We start from the raw sequence: 14,478 nt of genomic DNA, 5'->3' as shown, positions 1-14,478 counted from the left end.
CCCAGCCACATTAGTTGAAAGCTCAATCAAAAGCCAAGCAGCCATGATCTCAACCGGTGCTGATATGGAATGCTGGCATTACAGGTGGTAGCTTTTAAGTGTGCCACAATGCTGACCATGAACAGTGGATTTTTAATAAAGATTTACTTGTTTGAAAGAAAAAAAAAGTTATATATACAGAGGGGCACACACACACACTCACACACATACAAACACACACAGATCTTCTAGTCACTAGTGTACCCCACAGTGGCTGCAGTAGTCAAGGCTGGGGCAGGCGAAGCCAGAAGCCTGGTAATCCATCCTGGTCTCCCACAAAGGTGGCAGTGCTTCTTGGGCCATTGTCCTCTACTTTCCCAGGCACATTAGCAGGAAACTGGATTGAAAGTAGAGTAGTTGGGACATAAGCCAGCACACACATGGGATGCTGGTTTTGCAGGCAGTGGTTTAACCTGTGCTTACAACACTGGCCACATGGAAAATGGAAGTTTTAAGAGAAGTTTACTTCTGTGCAAAAAAATTGAAATCCATACTTTGTTTTTACATAATGTGCCTTCTCCATGAACCCTCCTCATATACATATTTCAGAATAACTTACTAGGGGCAGTTAAGACCCCACTTGGCATGCTTGCATTTGTAGGGTTAAGATGCCTGTGTTCATGTTAAAGTTCTGCCCCCCCCCCCGCCTCTCTCTCTCTGTAACTCTGCCTTTCAAATAAATAAATAAATCTTTGGAGGGGGGGGGGCACTGTGGCGTAGAGGGTAAGCATGCTGCCTGCAGTGCTGGCATCCCATGTGGGCACCAGTTCAAGTCCCAGTTGCTCCACTTCCGATCCAGCTCTCTGCTGTGGCCTGGGAAAGCAGTGGAGGATGGCCCAAGTGCTCAGTCCCCTGCACCCACATGGGAGACCTAGAAGAACTCCTGTCCCTGGCTTCAGATCAGCTTAGCTCCGGGCATCTGGGGGGTGGACCAGTGGATGGAAGATCTCTCTCTCTCTCTCTCTCTCTCTCTCTCTGCCTCTGCATCTCTGTAACTCTTCCTTTCAAATAAATAAATCTTTTTTTAAAAAATAGTTCCACTTTGCATTCCAGCTTTGCTGGTGCACACCCTAAGGGGCAGCAAAGGAGGACACAAGCCTTTGGTCATTTACTGCTGCTTCCCCAGGCCCATTATCAGGGAACTGTATTGGAAGTAGAGCAGCCGGGACTCAAAACTGGTGCCCTTATGGTACACCAGCATCTCAGGTGGTGGCTTAACCCCAGAACATTTCCATCTAAATGAATGCTGTTAAAGTTCTCAAACAATGTGGCCATCACTGCGGCTAATCCTCTGCCTGCAGCTAATCCTCTGCCTGCAGCGCAGGCACCCCGGGTTCTAGTCCCGGTTGGGGCACTGGTTCTGTCCCGGTTGCTCCTCTTCCAGTCCAGCTCTCTGTTGTGGCCTGGGAAGGCAGTAGAGGATGGCCCAAGTGCTTGGGCCCTGCACCTGCATGGGAGACCAGGAGAAAGCACCTGGCTCCTGACTTCCGATCAGTGCAGCGTGCTGGCCACATTGCAACGGCCATAGCGGCCACTTTGGGGGTGAACCAACGGAAAAGGAAGACCTTTCGCTCTGTGTCTCTCTCTCACTGTCTAACTCTGCCTGTCAAAAAAAAAAAAAAAAAAGTTCTCAAACAATGAAACTGTTCTCTGGTGCTTATCCAGTCAAAACATCTTTTTCATTCCATTTAAATAATTCAATCGTAATATTTTTTGTATATCACTGTAACTACTAAAACAGAAAGTATCCTATTTTCTGACACTGACTGAATGGACTGGACTTGTCCTTAGAAGTTGTCTGCTGGTTCACTCCCCAAATGGTCCCATTGGCAGCAACTGGATCAGGTTGAAGCCAGGAGCTCCAAACTCAGTCCAGGTCTCCCAAGTGGGTGGCAGGGGCCCGAGCACTCAGGCTACCATCTGGTGCCATCCCAGGTATAATAACAAGGACTGGAACAGAAGTGGCAGCTTAACCTGCTATGTCACAATACCAGCCCCATATATCTTTTTTTTTTTTTAATTTTTTAAAAAAATTATTTGAAAGTCAGAGTTACACAGAGAAAGAAGGAGAGGCAGAGAGAGAGAGAGAAGATTTTCCATCTGCTGGTTCACTCTCCAATGGGCCTCAATGGGCGGAGCTGTGCCAATCTGAAGCCAAGAGCTAGGAGCTTCCTCCAGGCCCCCAGCGCGGGTGCGGGAGCCAAAGGACCTGGACCATCCTCCACTTCTCTCCCAGGCCACAGCAGAGAGCTGGATCGGAAATGGAACAGCCAGGACTCGAACCGGCGCCCACAGGGGATGCTGGCACTGCAGGCAGTGGCCTTACCCGCTACACCACAGCACCGGCCCCAGCCCCATATATCTTTCATTTAAAAGGTATGAAAGGAATATTCTCACTCTCCAAGCAAGTTTTCTTTCCTGAAGACTATTTTTTTTAGTTTCTCACGTACTTTCCAAGAGATATTTCATACAAAGATGGATAGTTTTAAGTGCTCTTAAAAAGAGTACTTTGAAATATGTTACGTATAGTAAAATGATTTTCTGTGTACAGTTTGAGCTTTGACAAATATACACACAGTTGTGCAATCTCCATCAGAATCCTGATATAGAACGTTTCTATCACATGTGTATGCTCCACCATCCCTCCCCAAAATCCACATTGTCCTCATGATGTTATGTGGTCAGTCCCCCCTCCAACTAGTTCTAGCCACTGGAGTTGTTGCTTTGCTATTTTGTCCTTGTAGTTCCACTTTTTCTGTGATGTTGTATGAATGAAATCTACATAGTGTAGTCTTTTCATGTCTTCTTTGACTCAGCATTTTTCTTTTGAGATTCATCCGTATTACTGCCTTGAACAAAGGAAATGTTGGATGAATGTGTTAAATGTCTGTTAGCCTAACTGGATTAGGTTTTTAAAATTAATTGTATCATGAAGTGGACTGATGGCTCTCATGCTTGACTTAGATAAATCTTAGCTCTTGAGGTCAAACCTTAATATCATTTGGCATGGCTCAATTTGAAAGAAGCAAAAGATTAAAGCTAAATCAGAAGTAAAATTCTGTTTAATGAACATGGCAGGACTTCAGAATAGCCTGTTAAATCCAAATTATATTTTAATAGCAACCTATTGATAGAGTAGTCAGCATCTTAAGTTTGTGTTCTTAGTTATACTGACCTATAGTGCAGATGACATTTGGAAGTGGGAACTTATACAATAGACTGTTGTATTTTTTTTCTTGTGATAAGCAGGGAATCTCTGTTGTAGGGTGACACAAAACCAAAAATTGAGATGCTTGAGAAAGTAAATCTTGTTAAATTTTTATCTCAACCGAGACCTTTTAATTTCTGCACTTTATGCTATACTCTTAAGCATACGCTGGATAACAACAGTATAATTAGTGTACTAAAATGATTAGTTGAATATCTTACAGAAATATGTGCTGCAAATTTTCCTATGTAATATTTGAAAATCTTTTTTTATTTGACAGGTTGAGTTATAGACAGAGAGAGAGAGAGAGAGAGAGAGAGAGAAAGAGAAAGGTCTTCCTTCCATTGGTTCACTCCCCAAATGGCCACCACGGCCGGTGCTGCACCAATCTGAAGCCAGGAGCCAGGCGCTTCTTCCTGGTCTCCCATGCGGGAGGGCCAAGCACTTGGGGCATCCTTCACTGCCCTCGTGGGCCACAGCAGAGAGCTGGACTGGAAGAGGAGCAACTGGGACTAGAATCCGGTGCCAGTATCTGAAATATTAAAATCATACCTTTACATGAGGAGTCTTATTTTTTTAAAAGAATTATCTTATTTATTAGAAAGACAGGGTACGGAGAGAGGTAGAAACAGAGAGAGAGATCTTCCATTCCTATGGTTCACTCATAGATGACTGCAATGGCCAGAGCTGAGCTGATCTAAACCCTGGAGCTTTTTCTGGGTCTCCCAGGTGAGTGCAGGGACCCAAGGACTTGGGCCATCTTCTACTGCTTTCCCAGGCCATAGCAGACAGCTGAATCGGAAGTGGAGTAACTTGGACTTGAACCAGCTCAGATATGGGATGCCTGTGCTGCAAACTGGGGGGCTTTTTTTTTTTTTTTTTTTTTTTTTAAAGATTTTTATTTATTTGAGAGAGAGAGTTACTGATAGTGAGAGAGAGAGACAGGAAAGGTTTTCCTTCCGTAGGTTCACTCCCCAGTTGGCTGCAATGGCTGGAGCTGTGCTGATCCAAAGCCAGGGGCCAGGAGTTACCTCTGGGTCTCCCACACAGGTGAAGGGGCTCAAGGACTTGGGCCATCTTCCACTACTTTCCCAGGCCGCAGAAGAGAGCTGGATTGGAAGAGCAGCAGCAAGCACTAGAACCGGTGCCACAGGCAGAGGATTAACCTACTGCGCCACAGCGCTGGCCCCTACATGAGGAGTCTTAAAAAGTTGATGGGAAATGTACATTGTGAAAGAAACTGTATGGATTTCAGATTTTTTTCTTACTCATAAGTTTTGTATAAAAATCAGCTTATCTTAAAAATTTTTTTTTATTATGAGTGGCAGAGACAGAGAAAGAAGTCTCCTATCTGCTTGTTCATTCTCCAATGGCCACAGCAGCTGGAGATAGACCAGACTGATGCCAGAAACCCAGAACTCAAGACTGAGTCTGCCATCTGAGTAGCAGGGACCCAAGTATTTAAGGAACATACTGTGATTTGCTGCCTCATGATCTTTTTTTTCATGTCTACGCAATTAACCTCAAGTTTGTGGGCTTTTTATGTTAGGAGAGCAGAGGGGGCTAGCGCTGTGGCATAGTGGGTGAAGCTGCCACTTGTAGTGCCAGCATTCCATATGGGTGCCTGTTCTAGTCCCAGCCGCTCCATTTCTGATCCAGCTCTCTGCTATGGCCTGGGAAAGCAGTAGAAGATGGCCAAGTCCTTGGGCTCCTGCACCCACGTGGGAGACCCGGAAGAGGCTCCTGGCTTCGGATTGGCGCAGCTTCAGCCATTGTAGCTGGTTGAGGAGTGAACCAGTGGATGGAAGACCCGTCTTCCTCCCTCTTTAACTCTGACTTTCAAATAAATAAATAAATCTTAAATCTTAAAAAAAAAAAAAAAAAAAAGCTGAGAATCGGACATCTGAGGTGGATATTGTGGTACATCAGGTCAAGTTGCTGCATGGTAGCCCACACTCCATATCAGAGTGCTGGTTAAAGTCCAGGCCACTCTAATCTAGCTTTGTGCTAATTCATCTAGGGAGTCAACAATGATGGTTCAAGTGCCTGGACCCCTGCCACCTATGTGGGAGAATGTAGATGGAGTTCCAGACTGCTGGCTTTGCTGTGGCCTAGCTATGGGCATTTGGAGAGTACATCAGTGAATGGAAGATTCTGGATTTTTGGATTTTTTTTTTGTTTGTTTTTTTAAATTATGTATTTATTTATTTATTTGAAAGGTGGAGTTACAGAGAGGCAGAGAAAGAGAGAGAAGTCTTGCATCTGCTGGCTCATTCCCCAAATGGTAGCAACAGCCGGAGCTGGGCAGATCCAAAGCTAGGAGCTTCCTCCAGTTCTCCCACGCACGCCGGTGCAGGGGCCCAAGCACTTGAGCCATCCTCTACTGCTTTCCCAGACTATAGCAGAGAGCTGGATTGGAATTGGAACAACCTGGACTCGAACCACCTCCCATATGGGATGCTGGCAGCCTTACCTGCTATGCCACAGCACCAGCCTTCCCAAGTACTCATGGGATGCTGGCACTGCAGGTGGCAGCTTTTACCTGCTACGCCACAGTGCCAGCCCCATCTCTGTCTTTCAAGTAGTTGGAAATAAACAAACATTTAAAAAAGAAGCAGCAGCAGCAGCTGACACATGATTATAGACTGTTCGTACAGGTAGAATAGGTCAGTCTGCCTGCAGAGCTTTGGTAATGGAGGACATTTCTTCAGTCAGCCCTTATAGTTTTTTTCCTACTACCTTTTGAACTCTGGTAGTGGACATCAACTGAAAACATATCAGCATACTTTCAATGTTCTTGTATAATTTTGGAATATTTATGATTTTAAGAGCTTTTTCTGAGTCCATCCTTAAGGTTTTTAGGTGTTAAAAATTGGCCTTAAATCAAGATTTTTATGTAAAACATTTTTTTCTTTAGGATGTAATACCTGTTTATCATTATTACCTACTAAACTGAAGCAAAGGTAGCCCATTCTTGGGGAGCAGGGTGCACTATTCCTAGAGGTACTGCAATATCAGGTTGATGTTGAGAGTGGATAGAGCAAGATCGTATTCCATCTTTCTGCTTCAGAAGTCTATTTAGTATGCTGTCCTCAGAACATGTGCCAGGTACTCCACTTGATCTTAGCCAAAAGACTAAGAAGTAGTGATGTGCTTTTGAAAAAATATATTTGCATTCAAGAATCCAAAATACTTTGACTTAGGATTCACCAATCTGTTCCTCTCTGACACTGAAGGAGTCCTCTTCCCAAAAGAGCATCACCAGTAAGTAGGACAGAAACTATTGGTAACATGGTATATTTTATTGTTAGATAAAAGTTAGGTATGTGTTGAATAAATTTCTTTCTTCTTTCTTAAGGAATTGAATGACCTGGCCCGGGACCCCCCAGCACAGTGTTCAGCAGGTCCTGTTGGAGATGATAGTAAGTATTTTTTTTTTTTTTTTTTTTTTTTTGACAGGCAGAGTGGACAGAGAGAGAGAGAGACAGAAAGGTCTTCCTTTGCTGTTGGTTCACCCTCCAATGGCTGGCGCGCTGCGGCCGGCGCATTGTGCTGATCCAAAGCCAGGAGCCAGGTGCTTCTCCTGGTCTCCCATGCGGGTGCAGGGCCCAAGGACTTGGGCCATCCTCCACTGCACTCCCGGGCCATAGCAGAGAGCTGGCCTGGAAGAGGGGCAACCAGGACAGAATCCAGCGCCCTGACCGAGACTAGAACCCGGTGGCCGGCGCCATAGGCGGAGGATTAGCCTATTGAGCCGCGGCGCCGGCCATACAGTAAGTATTTCCAAAGAATGATAGAATGAAAAAGTTAGTAGCAGGCCTCTGGAGAGCTCTGGGACAGATCAGTCTGTATCTCTTAAGGTTATTTTGTGTGAAGAAATAATTGTGATTAAGAAGCAATATTTATCCTTAGTTGCCCATGAAAGGAGTTCTGTTTGTATCTCATCATCTTATTTTAAATGTCCAATTTATCTAAAATAATATATTAGATGATTTTGTTGCATAGTTGGAGAATTTTCCCTTTCTTTCATTTTAACTCAACATAGCTTTTCTCCCTAGGATGTCTTCCAACATTTTTTAAGGGAAGATTTTTGAAAGACACTGTACTTTGTGATGCAAAACTAATCCTTAAAACTTTGTAACATGTAGCAGATTTTTTAAAAATAAGCATGCTTGGAAATAGTTCCATGAGAAAGGTGTATAAAGGGGCAGGTGTTTGGTGTAGCAGTTAAGATGCCACTTGGGGAATGGGTGTTGTGGTGCAGCAGGTTAAGCTGCTTGGGATGCCCACATCCCAAATCAGTGTCAGTTCCCTTCTGATCTGCTTCTGATCCAGCTTCCTGCTAATGCATCCTGGGAGACATCAGACGATGGCTCAAGTGCTTGGGGCCTTGTTACTGACCTGAGAGACCTGGATGGAATTCCTGGCTCCTGGCTGTTACAGACATTTGGGGAGTGAACCAATGGATGAAAGTCAATTTCTTTGCCTGGCTGTCTGTCTCTGTTTTTCTTTTTAATTTTTGACAGGCAGAGTGGACAGTGAGAGAGAGAGACAGAGAGAAAGGTCTTCCTTTTTGCCGTTGGTTCACCCTCCAATGGCCGCCGCAGTAGGCGTGCTGCGGCCGGCGCACCGCGCTGATCCGATGGCAGGAGCCAGGTGCTTCTCCTGGTCTCCCATGGGGTACAGGGCCCAAGCACTTGGGCCATCCTCCACTGCACTCCCGGGCCACAGCAGAGAGCTGGCCTGGAAGAGGGGCAACCGGGACAGGATCGGTGCCCCGACTGGGACTAGAACCCGGTGTGCCGGTCTCCACAAGGCGGAGGATTAGCCTAGTGAGCCGCGGCGCCGGCCTCTGTTTTTCTTTTAAGTAGATGAAAATAAATAAATGCTTGTTAAAGGGGAAAAAAGAGAGAGAGATGCTGCTTGGGATGCCTGTATCCTGTATCAGAGTACCTGGGTTTCAGTCCTGCTCTGGTTGTAATTCCAGCTTCACACTAGCACACTTTGAGGAGCAGCAGATGATTTGTCCCTGACATCCACCTGGGAGGCCAGAAATCTAGATTGAGTTTCTTTCTCTGGCTTCTGACTCCAGCTTCCTGGGGGACAGCAGTGATGGTTCAAGTATTTAAGTCTCTGCTGCATATTGGATATGTGGACTGCATTCCCAGGCACTGGCCTAGGCTCAGCCATTGTAGTCCTTTGGGGAGAGTGAAGGAATAGATAGAATCTTTCTTGTGTCTCTCTTTTCTCAAATTAAAAAATAAATACATAAAAATATCTTTTTAAAATATAAATTAAGTGTGGTAATGATTGCAAAACTGCCAGTGTATAGAAAAAAATTTGATTGTACACTTAAAAATTATTTGGGGGCCGGTGCTGAGGTATAGCGGGCAAAGCTGCTGCCTGCAGTGCCAGCATCCTACATGGGCACCAATTCGAGTACAGATGCTCCACTTCCAATCCAGCTCTCTGCTATGCCTGGGAAAGCAATAGAAGATGGCTCAAGTCCTTGGACCCCTGCACCTGCGTGGGAGGCCAAGAAGAAGCTCCTGGCTCCAGGCTTCAAATCGGTACAGCTCCGGCTGTTGCAGCCAATTGGGGAGTGAATCAACAGATGGAAGACCTCTTTTTCTTTTTCTCTCTCTCTGCTTCTGCCTGCCTCTGCCTCTGCCTCTGCTTAACTCTGACTTTCAAATAAATCAATAAATATTTAAAAAAATTATTTGGGACTGGCATTGTGGCACGGTGGGTTAAGTCACCACCTGTGGGAAGCCAGTATCCCTTATGGGTGCCAGTTCGTGTCCCAGCTGATCTACCATCCAGCTTCCTACTAACGTGTATGGGAATACAGTAAAACATGGCCCAAGCAAGCACTTGGGCCCCTGCCACCCATTTGGAATACCAAATGGAGTTCCCAACTCTGTTGTGCCATTTGGGTAGCAAACCAGCATATGGAAGATCTCTCTCTTTCTCTCTCTGTAACTCTGCCTTTCAAATAAATAAATAAATTTATCTGAGGCCAGAGCTATGGCTCAGTGAGTTAAAGTCCCGGCCTGCAGGGCCAGCATCGCATATGGGCACCAGTTCAAATCCTAGCTGCTCCACTTACAATCCAGCTCAGTGCTATGGCCTGGGAAGGCAGTAGAAGATGGGCCAAGTCCTTGGGCCCCTGCACCTGCTTGGGAGACCCAGGAAAAGCTTCTGGCTCCTGGCTTCAGATCAGCACAGCTCTGGCCATTGTGGTCATTTGGGGCATGAACCAGCAGATGGGAGACCTTTCTCTCTCTCTGACTACTCTCTGTAACTCTGTCTTTAAAATAAAATTTTTTTAAAGGATTTATTTTATTTATCTGGGGCCAGTGTCTTCACACACGGGTTAAGCCACCACCTGCAATGCCAGCATCCCATGTGGGTGCCATTTTGAGTCCTGGCTGCTCCACTTCTGACTCAGCTCTCTGTTAATGTGCCTAGGAAAGCAGTGGAGGATAGCTCAAATCCTTGAGACCCTGCTCCCGTGTGAAAGATCCAGATGAAGCTCCTGGCTTTGGCCTAACCCAGCTCTGGTTGTTGTGACCATTTGGGGCGTGAACCAGAAGATGGAAGATCTCTCTCTCTCTCTCTCTCTCTCTCTCTCTCTCTTTCTCTCTCTAACTCTTCCATTCAAATAAATAAATAAATATTTTTTAAAAAATTTATCAGGTCAGCGTTGTTGCATAGTGGGTAAAACCACTGTGCATGATGCTGGTATCCCATATGGGCACCAGTTCTTGTCCCAGCTGCTCCACTTCTGATACAGCTCCCTGCTAATCGCCTGGGAAAAGCAGAAGAAGATGGCCCAAGTACATGGACCCCTGCCACCCACATGAGAGACCTGGATGAAGGTCCTGGTTTCTGCCTGGCCCAGCCTTGGCTATTGTAGCCATATGAGGAGTAAACCAGAGGATTGATGATCTCTCTTTGTCTTTCCATCTCTCTCTGTAAGCCTGAGTTTGAAAAAAATTAATCTTTTACAGCAAAAGAGGGAGAGACAGAGAGAAAGAGGGTGAGAGAGCACAGCTATGCATTTCCTTCCATTAGTTTGCTCCACGGTGGCCACGATGGTCAGGTGTGAGCCTGGTCTAAGCAAGGAGCCCAGAACTCCATCCTGGGCTCCTACATGGGTGGCAGGGCCCCAGATACTTGGACTGTCTTCCACTGCCTTCACAGGCAAATAGCAGGAAGCTGGGTAGCTAGGACTCACATCAGCACTTTGATATGGGATGCTGACAACTGTTCTGCCGTGTTGGCCCCTGGATCGTACATCATCATTGATTTGAGTTGTATACTATGTGAATTATAATTCAGTAAAGCTGTTTTTAAAATAATATCCCCCGATTCCTTTCTAGCGTTGCTATTCAGTTTTGAGTCAGATACTAAGTTGCCAACCATATCTACCTAGGCACAGTATAACTTCCTTGAACTTGCTCATCTGAGTAGGATTTGCCGATAAAAATTTTTCTTAAAACTTCTGTGGATGTTTGAGACCATTTGAGAATGGATTTCTGTCAGAAAAAAAATTCTTGACCAGGTCTTGGTGGTAAACCATAAGGATACACAAAATAGCATGCTTTTTCATCATCTTAATTTTATGAGGAGACAGAATTGAATCTCTTGAGATGCTCGCTCATTTATTAGAGCAAGAGTGCTCCCATTCATGGACTCAGCTCCCCAAATGCCTGCAGTGGCTGCAGTGGGTAGCAGGAGTGTGTCATGCTGAAGCCGGGGAAGGGAACTCAGTTCAGGTCTCCCTTGTGGGTGGCAGGAATCCCATCACTTGGACTGTCACTATTTTCTCGCATGGTCCACATTAGTAGGAATCTAGAATCAGGAGCAGAGCTGAGTATCAAACCCAGACACTCCAATATGAATTGCAGGTATATGTACTATTAGACCAAAGGCCCATCCCTTGAGTTCCCTTTTACTAAAAATACTTTATGTGTTTGAAAGGCAGAGAGAGAAAGAAAGAGAAGATCTCTCCTGTCTGCTGATTTACCTACCACCAAATGCTCACAATAGCTAGAGCTGAGCCACGCTGTAGCCCAGAGCCCAGAATGCAATCCTGGTTGGGTGTCAGGGACCCAAGTACTTAAGCCATCAGCTATTGCCTCCCAGGATATGCATTAGTAGGAAGCTAGAACTGGGAGCAAGCAGGACCAGAAGTTGAATCCAGGCACTCTGATAAAGAGATGTGGGTGTCCCAGGCAGTGTCATAACTGCTATTGCCAAATGCTCACTCCTTGAATTGCTTTTGACTTTCTTAGCAATCAGATAAATGTCTTAATATCACATTTTATTATACTGAGTGTAAAGGTAAGTGGAAACGTGTTTTATTTAAACTGTCCAGATTTTACTATACTATTAATGTTTTCCCCACTTTTCTGCAAAGATATGGTAAACAGGAAGAGGTGTCCTTGCTGAAAAGAGAGTAAGCTGAAGATTTGTTGATCATATAATCTCCTTTATTTTCTTTTGTTTTGAACATTTGGTAAATGTGACCCTTGAGGTCTGTGTGCTCAGATGTAAGCCTCCAGAGATTCACTTCAAACTAACAAGTATTCTCACTATCCCTTAAAAAAAAAAAAAAAAATTTATTTGAAAGAATTAGAGAGAGGCAGAGGCAGAGAGAGAGAGAAAGAGAGAGAGAGAGAGAGAGAGAGAAAGAGAGATGGGACAGGGGGAGGTCTTCATTCACTGGTTCTGTGCAACAACGCTGACCCAAATAGCCTCAACAGCCAGGGCTGTCCCTTTTAACCTCAAGGCTGTATTTAGAATACTAAATAATAGTTATTGAGCTGTGAACTTCACATTTAAGCTCTCAATTTGTGTAATTTGGTTTGACAGCAGCAAACCAAGATGGTAATGATAGTTTGGTTTTCGTTTTTTTACTATTTATTTATTTATTTGAAAGGCAGAATAATAGAGAGGCAGAGGCAGAAAAAGAGAGTTCTTCCATCTGCTGGTTCATTCCCCAGATGGCCACAGCGGCCGAAACTGGGCCAGTTAGAAGCCAGGAGCTTCTTCTGGGTCTCTCATATGGGTGCAGGGGCCCAAGCGCTTGTGCCATCTTCTGCTTTCCCAGGCTATAGCAAGAGCTGGTTCAGAAGTGGAGCAGCAGAGACTCAAACCAGAGCCCATATTAGGTGCTCGCACTGCAGGCGCCAGCCCCATTTTTTGTTTTTTATTATTAGATTTATTTGGAGGGGCAGGGAGAGAGAGAGAGAGATCTTGCATCTGCTGGTTCACTCCCCAAATGGCTGTAACAGCCAAGTTGGAGCCAGCAGCTAGGAGCTCCACCCTGGGCTCCCATATGGGTACTTACCCCAAGTACTTAGGAGCTGAATTGGAAGTAGAACAACCAGGAATTAAACTGGCACTCCGATATTGGATGCTGGCATCGCAGGTGGTGGCTTAACCTGCTGTGCTACAATACCAGCCCCTAGGCCAGTTTTTCATCATCATGTAACTACTTGTAGAGTTCTTTCTGCTTGGAAAGAACTTAGTAAAGTTCTTGGAAAGAACTTTAATAATTCTTGAAATACTTGTAAAACTAGTATAATTTGAAGCAAGTTAGATATTCTCATACCTCTTCTCTCCTTGTTTATGCTTCCTTATAGGAGAGCTTGGAGTCTTAGGGAAACCTGAGCCAGTGATTCCAGTAGTTACTCTTATTTTACCAGTATGAAAGAATACTACAAGAATATTTAAATGAGAAGTCTTCAAATACTTTTAATTAAATTTACCTCTTCTTTTAAAAATTATTTGAGTTACAAAGAGAGGGAAAAAGAGATCTGCCATCTGCTGGTTCACTCCACAGATGGTCACAATGGCCAGCGCTGTGCCAGACCTAAGCCAGGAGCCAGAAATAGAGCATTAGGGACATGAAGTAGCATCTATACTACTAGTAGAGATGCCAGTGCTACAGGCGACAGTTTAACTTGCTGTACCACAGCACTGGCCCCTTTACTTATTTTTCTTATGGCAATATTTGACCCTTTTTAGTAGTCAAGACAAAATTACTAGCATTTGAATGTGGATGTCTTTATATTTAGAGTTTTGATGCCAGTGGATCCACATTTGTTTTGTTCTGTTGTAAAATTAAGAGTAGGTATGATTTACTAACTAAAAATATATGAATTATAAATGTAGTCTGTTGATATTGTGTGTAGAGTTCTTGGTAATAGAATCCACTAGAATATCTTAAACTTTTTAGAATATGGATATAAAAGAGATTATAGTAATACTTGAAAATAATGATCTTCATCCTCTTACCTGAAGGGTATTCTTTTCCATAATTTATAGATGTTTTAGTTGCCAGCTTGTCAGCATTTCTGCTCTAAGCCTAATAAGGTTTCTATGCTATGTTAATAGATTTTGATCATAGAATATATAATACAATTTGTTTTCTGTTAATAGGGAGAATGGAGAATTACAAAAAAGAAGCATTTTCTCTGTAGCCAAGAATTTGTTCTGATTCAGATTTTCCTAATAATTTCTTTTTTTTTTTTTAAGACTATTTTTTGAGAGAGTTATAGGCACATACACACACACACAAACACAGAGAAAGGTCCTCCATCTGCTGGTTCGCTCTCTAATTGGCTGCAACAGCCAGAGCTGGGCTGATCCAAAGCCAGAAGCTTCTTCCAGGTCTCCCATGCACGTGCAGGGGTCCAAGCACTCCGGCCAGAGAGATGGATCAGAGGAGGTGCAGCCAAAACACAAACTGTTGTCCATAAGAGAGGCCAGTGCCACAGTCGGAGGCTTAGCCTACTACACCACAGCGCTGGCCTCTCATAATTTCTTATATATAGTACTACTTTTGGCAAGAAAAAAAGATTGGGGGAGGGGATGTTTGGCACAGTGGTTAAGAAACTGCTTGGGATACCTGCACCCGGTATCAAAGTGTCTGGATTCGAGTCCCTGCTCTGCTCCCAATTCCATCTTACTGCTCATGTGTACCCAGGGAGGTGGCAGATAGAGTGGGTCCCTACCACCTACATGGGAGACTTGAATTGAGATCTGGGCTCCTGACTTCAGCCTTGCCCAGTCCCTGCTATTGTAGGCGTTGGGAGATTGAATCAGTACCTGGGAGATCTGTGAGATCACTGTCTCACTCTGTCTGTTTGCCTCTCAAAAAAAAAAATAATAATAATAAATACATTTTTTAAAAGAATTAAGTAAAGAACCAGACTTAA

At 44.4% G+C, this 14,478-nt stretch overlaps 1 protein-coding gene and 1 pseudogene across 2 annotated transcripts in view; one reads left to right on the top strand and one right to left on the bottom strand.

The window, feature by feature from the left end:
• The window catches only part of UBE2D2 (ubiquitin conjugating enzyme E2 D2), a 55,028-nt gene that overhangs the window by 29,198 nt on the left and 11,352 nt on the right, over positions 1 to 14,478 (top strand). For both annotated transcript variants that reach the window (XM_062189045.1, XM_062189046.1), the window contains exon 2: positions 6,606 to 6,669. In XM_062189045.1, the coding sequence (XP_062045029.1) occupies positions 6,606 to 6,669 (64 nt within the window). The remainder of the gene's footprint in view (positions 1 to 6,605; positions 6,670 to 14,478) is intronic.
• On the bottom strand, positions 6,229 to 6,394 carry LOC133758993 (U2 spliceosomal RNA; annotated as a pseudogene).

This window comes from Lepus europaeus, chromosome 4 (assembly GCF_033115175.1).
Source record: "Lepus europaeus isolate LE1 chromosome 4, mLepTim1.pri, whole genome shotgun sequence".
Taxonomy (NCBI): Eukaryota; Metazoa; Chordata; class Mammalia; order Lagomorpha; family Leporidae; genus Lepus; species Lepus europaeus.
Note: the sequence above shows the minus strand (reverse complement) of the source record. Positions and strands in the feature narration are given on the sequence as shown.